This window comes from Gossypium arboreum, chromosome 11 (genome assembly GCF_025698485.1).
Source record: "Gossypium arboreum isolate Shixiya-1 chromosome 11, ASM2569848v2, whole genome shotgun sequence".
NCBI lineage: Eukaryota > Viridiplantae > Streptophyta > Magnoliopsida > Malvales > Malvaceae > Gossypium > Gossypium arboreum.
In genome coordinates this window covers 23,091,180-23,101,926 of record NC_069080.1, presented here as the reverse complement: position 1 = coordinate 23,101,926, position 10,747 = coordinate 23,091,180, and the positions used below count along the sequence as shown (strand labels likewise).

Below are 10,747 nucleotides of genomic sequence, written 5' to 3'. Positions count from 1 at the left end.
TCGAATAAACCAAGCATAACAATAACAGCGTACTCAGAAGTCAGAACTATAAATTCAACAGGCACATAGTGTAGAAACAAATGGAAATTGTATGCAGTGCTCAAAAGTACATCAATCATACAATATAATGATAACCAAAAAGAGTATGCCTCGAATGAGGGGACTCATATAGTCTAAGCTAGTAAAGAGTACAAAACAAGTATCAAGAAAAACAATTTAATCAATCCAAACTCATTCAATATAAACTCACACATCTTAAACAATCAGAATCCACAAGCATCGAATTTAAGACCTTAAGAATCAATACAATTTTAAGGATGATAACTAAACTAATAGTAGTAAAATTGAATAAGATGGTATTTGAGCTGGCGAATGCTGGTCTGAAAAGGCAGGGCATGTTTAAGGCATGGTGGCTATTTTTGGTGTGATGTTGTGTGATTGTAGGTGTTTTTGTGGTTTTTTTATGGTCTTGTGTAGGTTTTTGTCTGGTTTGAGGTTGGTTTAACAGATAGGTGTAATTTGGGGTTTTGAGGTTTTGTTTGTTGTGATCTATCTGTGTTTTAGATTCTGTTCTTAGGATGGGTCATTTTGTACCTGCTGATTGCTTTGTTTTTCTGCAGCTTTGATAGCTATTGTGAAGGGGAATTAAAATGAAAAACTTCAAAATATTAAAATAAAAAACTTCAAAATATTTCTTAAAAATAATTAAATCAAACAACTTACTAAATCGTACTAAACATCTAAGGTTTCGTCCATGTTGGTCTTCTTCTTTAAGTTTGGACTAATTTATTTGTTTGATTTCGCAAGACATTTATGTACAATTAAAAGGAAGCTTCCCATGAAGATTTGGACATTCAAACAACTCACATCCTTTCCAATATTCAGCTTCCTTTGATGTAAGAAGTGGCCAGCCATGAGCGGATTATTTAGGCAAGAAGAAAATAAGAGTTTTACATGAAAAGAAACAAAGAAAAAATGAAGATTAGTGCAGGACACTTGCATAGTCAACCATGAGAGAGGAATTACTGTGATTAAACTCATTATTTTTTATGTAATAATTGCAAAAAAATGCTTTATTCCTCTCTACTAAAATACATCATTCAGGAGTTTAAGGGGTTTTTATTGATCAGAGTGTATTTTATTTATACTTCTATTATATATTAATTAGAAAATATTGTCTATACTATACTTAAAACCCTTAACTGAAGTGGTATTAGGAATCAATCTAGGACCCTTTAGATTACTACTACAATCTTTATGTTTTACCTCATTCATATGGATACTTGCAGGCTCTTATTGCATTCATAGAACCTCCACTGAAGGATGTAAAAGGTCTTATCCGAAAGAGTAAATTAAAACTCCAAATGCATGAGACAAAAAATATACTCTTTTAGTAGATTTGATGTTCTTAATTGTATACTCCTTTACAGAATGGCTATTCTTTTAAAGCAGTCCATGATTAGTTAAATCTTATTAAATTTTATCATCGTATATTGGTAAAATTTATTCCTTAAAATAAAGTCACTTACTCATAGTACAACTCAATTTTTATCCCAAATAAGTATAAATCCCACTTAAAAATTACAATATAGAAATTATAACAAAGTAAAAATTGTCAATAAAAATAGCACACAAGCCAGTGTTACTTCTAATGTTACTCGATATGTTGCAGGACTTATATTAGATTTGGTTGGATGTTTTAGCCTACTAGAAACATTTGTTTGGTTTGTTATAATCTCTTATTACAGCCTATGTGGAATGGCTCTCTTTTCATTGACCCCCTTACTAAATAGGCTATTCAGCCATGGTTGTAATAGTTTTTTATTTTCAAATTCCAATTTTGTCCATAAAATTTCTTGTCCATAAAATTTTAGATTTTCAATTTAAAACAGATTAGGAAGGGGAATTAGGTGCTGGGAGTGGCAATGTGAGATCGGGTAGGGGAAAAGAAATATGTTTAAAATTTTAGGTTAAAATATTTGAGTTGGGTTCAGACCAAAAAAATTTTATCCAAAGCTCGAATATTTTTAAAATGAGTTTTATTTTTAAGTTCAAACTCATTTTTTGATTTATAATTTTATTCAAACATTTTTATATTTTGAGCAAATTTTCAAGTTGTTTTCATATATGTATGTATGCAGTTTAGTCACGATAACTTTATTCATATATGTGATCTTATGAAAAGTTTGCATCTTTTTTATAGTAATCAAATATTTGTGTGGCATTATTTTGTGTAGATGGATCGTAATCAGGATCAAAATGCAATTGTCAGAGTCGTGGCTTCAGTTTTAGCTTTTGGGGCTCTTTGGATTAAAAAATTAAAAATTAAGAAGGAAATTGCTTCTCACCCTCGTGTGAATCGAGATTATAAAAGAGAAAATTATTAATAGTATTTTATATAGTGGTGACCAGCACTGTATTGATGTGATAAGGATGAGATCGATTGTTTTTTTTAATTTGTGTGATATTCTTAGTAGGAATAATTTGTTACAGTCAACTAAAGGTGAATATTAGGGAGCAAGTAGTTATATTTTTACATATAATTGGTCATAATGTAAGATTTCGAGTGATTGGATCTAGATATTATAGATCAATTAAGACAATTCACCGTTACTTTTGGGTTGTATTGAGAGCTATTTTGAAATTGTATAAGCTAGTTATTAGATTACCTGATGAGTCAACTCCTAGTGAAATCAGAAACAATCCAAGGTTTTATCCTTATTTTAAAGATTGTATTGGAGCATTAGATGGAACTCATATTCGTGCATTCGTTCCACTTAGCATTCAAGGAAGACTTCGTAGCCGTAAAGGGGGGACGACACAAAATGTATTGGCTGCCATTACATTTGATTTGAAATTTTCCTATGTTCTAGCTAGATGGGAAGGTAGTGCATACGATTCTCGTATTTTAAGTGATGCACTTTCACTCCCAAGAGGATTAAGAGTTCCGGAAGGTAATAATTATAAAATATTAAATACCAAATAGTTGTAGTAAGCTCATATTTATTAGTAATAATTATGTTTTGTCAAATTGTAGGTAAATATTATCTTACTGATGCTGGATATGGCATTCGAAATGGATATATTACCCCATATCGTGGTGTCTGATACCATTTAAAAGAGTTTAGTGCTCAGGGGCCTGAAAATGCAAAGGAACTCTTTAATCTTCATCATTCATCATTGCGAATCACTATTGAACGTGTTTTTGGGATTTTGAAGAAATAGTTTCGTGTATTAGATGCTGAACCATTTTGGAATTTTCAAACTCAAGTAGATATAGTTTTGGCTTATTGTATCATTCATAATCATATAATGGGAGTTGATCCTAGTGATTTACTTAATCAAGGATTATACGAGAAGCCTGAGTCTGATTTGATAATACCAACTCTTACAGAGCGAGAAGAAAGAGAAGAAGCAAGAGAATGGTCTGCTAAGAGAGACAAAATTGCACAAACTCTGTGGACTGATTATATGGCTAGAGATCTTAGGTAGTTTTAGGGCTTAGGGTTCTTGTTTCTATGTTATGTATGTTTTACTATTAAAATTGTTTTTTTTGTTAATATTGGTTGGATAATGATATTGAAAATTTAGTTTGTTGGATTTTGAAATTATTATGTCTTGAATTTGTTACATATTGAATTTATTATGTTTTAAGCTTGTTGGATATTAAAATGATTGACAATAGCAATTATTAATGTAGAATGAGTAAGGGCAACAAAGAAGGGACCTCCAAGCAATTTAGGTGGACAAAACCAATGGAACATTGTTTTCTTGAAATTCTAGCAGAGGATGACCAAAAAGGAAATAAGACTTCCAACTCTTTCAAAGCAGTTTCTATTAATCGAGTTGCCGAAGCTAATTCAGAAAGATTTCAAGTCCAATGCGATGCGAAGCATGTGGAAAATCATTTGAGGACTGTAAAAAACCAGCGGCAAATTATATGCACAATTCGAGGTGAAAGTGGTTTTGGATGGGATGATAACATGAAAATGATCACATGTGATAAAGCGACATATGATGCAACAGTAATGGTAATATATGTATATATATGTTAAGTATATTTCAATTATTTTTTTTACTTGTTATTCTAATTGTGTATAATATCCAACAGGCACTTGTTATTCTAATTGTGTATAATATCCAACAGGCACACAAGAAGTATGAACCATTTTTGAATAAAAGCATTGATCATTATGATGAAATGGCTTTGGTTGTTGGCAAATATATGGCGATAGGGAGTTTTGCCAGAACATTTGCTGACATAGATTTGGATGATGATAACCAAGATTCAGTGCCTATAGACTACGAAAATGAAGAGATTGAAGAGGTAAGAACAAAAGTATCTTCATCTGGCACATCCAAACATAAAAGAAAAAAATACTCAAGAAAGTGTCGTTGATGAACAAATTAAATTTGTGGGTGAACAACTTGGCAAAATTGCTTATGCTTTGGAATAATTTACTGCGGATAAGACACCACATCTTTACGAAGAAGTGATGTCGATAGAGGTAGAAGGATTTGATTATGACTTTCTGTGTTCTGTATTTGATTATCTAGTGAGTCATGAATCCGATGCCAAAGCTTTTTTAGTTAAAAGTAAGAAGCATAGAAAAATTTGGGTTCAAAAATTTTCTCAAAGTTGAAGATATTGATACTTTTAATGTGGTGTAATATTAGTTATGTACTTGGACAATGTTGTTGTTATTATGTGGTGTACTACTAATTATGTATTTGGATAATATTATTAATTTCTAGTATTAATTGTAGTTTGGAAGCTAATTTATAATTATTCAATTCTTGTTTTTTTATTTTTTATAACACAATTACAAATAATTTATTTGACTTTGGTTATTTTTAATTTATGACGATTAATATTCTAGCTTAATAATGGAGTATTATTATATATTTACTTTAATTTATTTATTTGTAAATAAATTATTGCAATATATGTAAAAATAATTTAAAATATAAATTTATTAATATATATTTATTAATATATGTAAAAACAGATTTTTCGAAAATATTTTCAAGAAATCTGCCAAACAACAGAAAATATTTTAGACAGATTCATTTAAACACTAAAAAAATAAATTATTTTCTAAAAATCATTTTTCAAAAAATATTTTACTTTTAAACAAACGGAGCCTCAATTTCCAAATAAAACATCCCAATAAAACCATATTCATAACTTAACAAAGAAGTTAATGCCCATGATTTTTGTTTCAAATTATTTTACTGACCCTAATAATTGATTAAATGTGTCAACCAAAACAGATTTTGTTTCTTTCCTTAAAGTTGATATGGAGTGGGGACGGAGGTTGTATCTATTTCACCCTATAACCAATCATTATGTCCCGGCGTTGCCGTCGAGGTGCTCACTACGGTGGCCTTGCCATGTTTTAGCTTACTATATGCATTAGGCTGATGAGCAGTTTTTTTTTAGTAAGACAGTATTCAATAACTACATCCAGCCCTAACAAATTATAAATGAAAAAGAAAACGCTTTCCATCTATTCTTTTTCATAAAATTCGAAATTAAAATTTATTTAAGGGTATTAAACCTTTTTATCACTCCATGTTTCCATTCATATCAGAGGGGCCAAAATTTACAGACCGGAGCTTGAAAAAGTGGCGCCAACACTCAAAGGACGCATATGTTTTTTTTTTTTTCTTTCATGTGACTCTTTCACTCTTCCAAAGGTCACCAATTACTAAAATATGCTCTTAGTACGGTACACCATCAATGACATGACAAATAAAAAAGACCTTGTTAGGGTGCAGCTTAGGTTTGTTTTTTGTATGTTAACTGGAAAACAAACCCAACAAAAATGGATAAATAAAGAATGACATGAGTGCTTGCTAAATATCAACAAGAAAGCTAAGTTCAACCATCTTTCCAATCCAATGGCTTCACTTGGTTTCTGTTGCCCAACAAACTCTTTGCTTTTCTCTCGGTCTTCTGTGGTTAACCATCGAAGAAACTTGCAGACTCGTTTCATTGTCAGCTCCAGCACTAGCAGCAGTGAGCTGGTGACTCAATCAGCAGTCAGTGGGAGCACTGAAAGGCCAAGAACAAGTTTGGGATTGAAGAACTTGACTGAGATTTTCTGGGTTGATGTTCATTGTGCTGAAGGGAGACCATTGAATGTTGGGCTTCAAGAACCGGTGACCGTTGGGTGTTCCAGGCTTGAAAAGGTTGAGAATGTGGCTGTACGAGTTGAACTCAGCAATGGGTGTGTTGGGTGGGGTGAGGTATCAGTGGTTCCATGGGTTAACTGGAACCAAGCCACTGCTCTTGAGGAAGTGAGAAAAGCCTGTGAATTTCTTAGCCAGGGACCTCCAGTGACTCTGAATTTGGTTTTACATCAGATCTCAGAGATGTTTCCTGGTAGCGAATTTGCTTCTGTAAGTACAATCATGTTCTCATTATGTACTAACATTAACATTGTATTGTGTTTGTTGAGGGCGAGGGGCTGCTTTGGAGTGTCTTAGACCTTCAATTGAAGGAATTGTTTTCGTTGGGATTTTGTCTTCCATTTATAGAGAAAAGTCTAAAGAGGTTTACGGTTCAGAGAGTGTTTCGATCGGTGAAAATATGATTTGCACGCTCATAAAAGAAGTGTCGGTATCATGAGTAAGATCTACACCTTGGGTGGTGGTATGGACCCCATAAGTACAATATGCATAATAATCGCCCAATACTGAGAGTTTTTTCCCGAGCTTGCAAGTCATGTTACTAATATAGACATTCCAAATAAATCTTTTTGAGCTATTTTTGGGGTACGGAAGACAAAAATCTCTGTAAGGAAAATACCTTCCCTTAGAAAATTTGAGACACCCCAAAACAGACACTCACCATCAATGGTATTCCTATATTGCTCGGACTAATTTTTTAGAAGGATCTTATGATATTCATGTCCCAAGAGGATGACTTGCATAAATTCTCCAAATACATAAAAAAAAATTTAAAAATTTTAATTATACACACTCAAGTTCTAATAATATAACTATTTACTTATCAAATAAGCTTGTGGTGCCATGGGAAACAACTTCCATTGAAATAAAGTTCTAGTGATACTAAGTCGAGGGTTCGAACCTTCAAATCGTCATCCTCTTCCCCTATACCCCTGATAAAAAAACCTGCTTACGTAGGAAAAAAAAAAAAGAAGAAAACTAAGTAATTTGTTTGGTCCCCTTTGCATCGGATCCTTCTTATGATCTTTTTATCTGTGTATGAAGGTTAGGGCTGGGTTAGAAATGGCATTGGTTGACGCAGTTGCTAATAGCATTGATGTGCCCCTCTGGAGATTATTTGGGGGAGTGTCCGATTCCTTGTCCACTGCTGCTACAGTTAAGTAATGTATATATAATCGGTCATTTTACTTTTATATGTAGTTGTGTTCGATACTAGTTTGATACTGAGTATAGTTATGGTTTTTTAAATATACAAAAATCTCGAAAAGATCGAGTATACAGACAGATTTTGTATTTGACAATTACCTAGAGCCTAGTTTAACATAGTACGTGTTACACAAATTTGGATACTAAGTGTTGAATAATGTTTATTTAATAAGGTTATGTTGGGTTTTCTCTCATCCTTTTATGATTGGAAGGTTTAATATTGGAAGGTTTAATATGCAAATATGTGTCGGAATAGGAGTATGGAATACAAATAAAAGCAACATAGCATATCACATTACAAAGACCGACTTAGATAGCAGTGTCATGGTTGAGATGGAGACTTATAATTTCCATGTATACAGATCCCAACTACTTCCCTGGCTAAAGCATTCGATCTGGCTGCTAAATATTGCAAACTAGGATTCAAGACATTGGAGATTAAACTGGGAAGGAATGTAAATGCAGATATTGAAGTTCTTCAAGCAGTAAGAGCTGCTCACCCTCATTGCTTATTTATCTTAGATGCAAATGAGGGTTACACTTCAAAGGAAGCCATTGAAGTTCTTCACAAACTAAACGGTAAGCAATTTTCAATAACACAAGTCATCGTCCAAAACTGAAGTCCCACCAGTATTTGAGGTGATTTGAACAAAATTATTATGCTTGAAAATGAGTGAGAGAAAAAAATTAGACATTTAAACTATGAGCCGTGCTTGAGTTTGACCAAAATTGTTTTTCAGTTTCAGTTAAATATAGATAAGTTTGAATGATATTTGAAGCTCTTATTTTAAGTCAGGTTTGGGCAAGCATGCATGGTATTCATAGTAATACCGTATATAAACCTGCTCTACCGATCACAATTATGTTGGTCTTATTGCAGAAAAAGGGGTGATTCCTACAGTTTTTGAACAACCAGTTCATAGAGATGACTGGAGAGGCCTTGGTGATGTGAGTAACGTTGCGAGGCATAAGTATGGAGTATCAGTTGCAGCAGATGAAAGTTGCAGGGATTTGATGGACATCCAAAAACTTATGGAGGAAAATCTTGTGGATGTTATCAACATTAAATTATCCAAATTTGGGGTTCTTGGTATCCTTGAAATTGTAGAAATGGTTAAAAAATCTGGATTGGAACTTATGATTGATAGTGTTGCTGAAACTAGACTTGCCACTGGTGTTGCTGGTCATTTAGCAGCTGGCCTTGGTTGCTTCAGGTAAGTTTGCCTCTTCCTTCCTCCCTTTCTTCTGTGAACTGTAACTAGCATTTGATGTTATCCTGTGTGGCTCGAGCTTTTAAGTTTGATTTTCGAATACAAATATCTATATCCATATCCATATCCATATACTTGAAAATTGAAAAATAAAGAATAGAGAAATGAAAAAAAAATTAAAACTTAAAAGAGAAATAATAATAAAAACGTGGTTCAATCTCCCAAATGCCAAAGTAAAAAAGGGTATTGCCATTTAGTTTCTTTTTCCTTATTTTAATATTTTATTTTTTTGATATTCATGAAGAGAGGAACTCTTTCTTTCTTTTCTTATCAGCTGAGATTGGTGGCTTCTTCACTCTCTCAACGTTTCATTTTCATTATGTTTTTCAGTTCTTCATATTTTTTTGATTTTCTTAAACCTTTCTTCTTCATAACTCTCTCTACTCTTTAAAGTTTAAACCTTTCTACTCTCTCTGCTGTGCTGGGGGTGAAGAAGCTGATGCGTGTGGGACGGGGGAGGGGTTGAGGGTCACGGGTAGGTTGACCACTTCAGGTTTTAGTTTTTATTTTTTCTGCTTTGGACTGATAGTTGAAAAGAATCAGGCTTTGGACGTAAAGAGCCCAAAATTTCCAAAAAAAGCGGTCCGACCAGTTTTTACCGGTTTTTTCTATTCCAGTTCTCGGTCCAATTCCGATTTTTTCCGGCTCAAAAGAATCTTTGCTGTTGAAAGATTATAGGCTCGCAACTATGTTAAAAAATACGTCCAATATGTTGGTGAGCACAAAAAAGTGAAAAATCGAAGCAATGTAGATATTATTCATTGCTTATATCTAGCATTTTGAACTAAATCTGTAAAAATTTCAAACAAATTATTAAAGGTTTTAAGTTCTGATTCGATTTTTTTTTTTTTTTAATGCAGATATGTTAATATTAGTGCACCCAGTTTATTATCAGAAGATCCCGTTGTGGGAGGTTATGAAGGTACAATTACTTTAATTCCAATCCATATTTGGATTTATACGTGATTTGGAGCTTAATTTATGTTACTTGAACATCGAATATAGACTTATATCTGATACCGTTATGATTAAAATATTTTAAGAGTTTTGGATTTTTAAGAATCATAATCATGTGTCTGATACAAGTGTTGAATTCAAATACAATACAAAATAAAAAACCAAAACAGTATAACTCTCAAAGCCATATTAAGATATTCATTTTTTCTTATGTTAGTTGCTGGTTCAAAGTACAAGTTTGTTAATAGCAGAGGGCAAGGAGGTTTTCTCAAATGGGATGTTTTCTCATGGTGAGCTTTCATTTTATCTTAATCTCATTTTTCATGGTTAAATTATGATTTTATGATCTTTGTACTATAGTTATGTTGACAAAATATATAGTTTAAAAGGGTGGAGGCGGTTAATATGAGGTGGCGGGAGTCACTGGTTAATGGTCTAATAGTGTTTTAGAGAGTTGTCGGGTAAGAGTAGAAAGCTTGGAGGTTTTTTAGAGATGGAGTGAATACATATAGAAAGGAGCTTGGCATGGGTCTCTCTCGACAGGTGTGTTACTTCGTAGGACTGGTAATAAGGTTATAGAATACTCTACTAATATGCTATATTTTGTAAAGTTAATAATAAGTTATGAGATATATAATATGTGATTTGATTCATACCTTATCACGGATTGGGTCATTTGGTTCACCTTGAGGTTCGTCCGAAGGTTTGAATTTATAAGTCCAAAAACTGAGTATGGGCAAAAAAATAAGGTCTGTTTAGAAAACAGATTGAGCCTCGGGTAAACTTTTTTTGTCCGGCTTAGCCCAGCTTGAATTTGTAAAAAAAAAAAAAACTGCTACTGTTTTTCATTGTTTTGCTTTTGTTTTTCCACCGTTTTGCTATCATTTTACTATTATATTATTACTATTTTGTTATTATTATTTGAATGATGTATAATTTTTATTTTATTGTTAATTTTGTTACTATTTTAAAATCATTTGTTTGTTAAATTATACTTATTTTAGTGTTATTTAAGTATTAAGATTTTTAAAATTTAATTTTAATTTAGTGAAAATTTAGTGTATTTAATGTATTATATATTTTAAAATTTATTTTATATAAAAAATAATATAAAATTT

At 32.3% G+C, this 10,747-nt stretch overlaps 1 protein-coding gene across 1 annotated transcript; it reads left to right on the top strand.

Moving 5' to 3' along the window:
- The first annotated feature begins 5,871 nt into the window (after nt 1–5,871).
- LOC108452584 (L-Ala-D/L-amino acid epimerase-like) lies at nt 5,872–9,923 on the top strand. Its single transcript, XM_017750379.2, has 6 exons — nt 5,872–6,405; nt 7,240–7,350; nt 7,764–7,980; nt 8,282–8,615; nt 9,533–9,594; nt 9,847–9,923. The coding sequence occupies exons 1-6, from the start codon at nt 5,905–5,907 to the stop codon at nt 9,921–9,923; spliced, it is 1,302 nt and encodes a 433-aa protein (XP_017605868.2). The 5' UTR covers nt 5,872–5,904.
- Nucleotides 9,924–10,747: the final 824 nt, after the last annotated feature.

Bases quoted from the DNA above. Each gene is read 5' to 3' on its own strand.
- LOC108452584 (XM_017750379.2), top strand. From the start codon at position 5,905: ATGGCTTCACTTGGTTTCTGTTGCCCAACAAACTCTTTGCTTTTCTCT. The intron at 8,616-9,532 runs GTAAGTTTGCCT...TTTTTAATGCAG, and splicing joins GCTGGCCTTGGTTGCTTCAG to ATATGTTAATATTAGTGCAC. The intron at 9,595-9,846 runs GTACAATTACTT...TTCTTATGTTAG, and splicing joins CGTTGTGGGAGGTTATGAAG to TTGCTGGTTCAAAGTACAAG.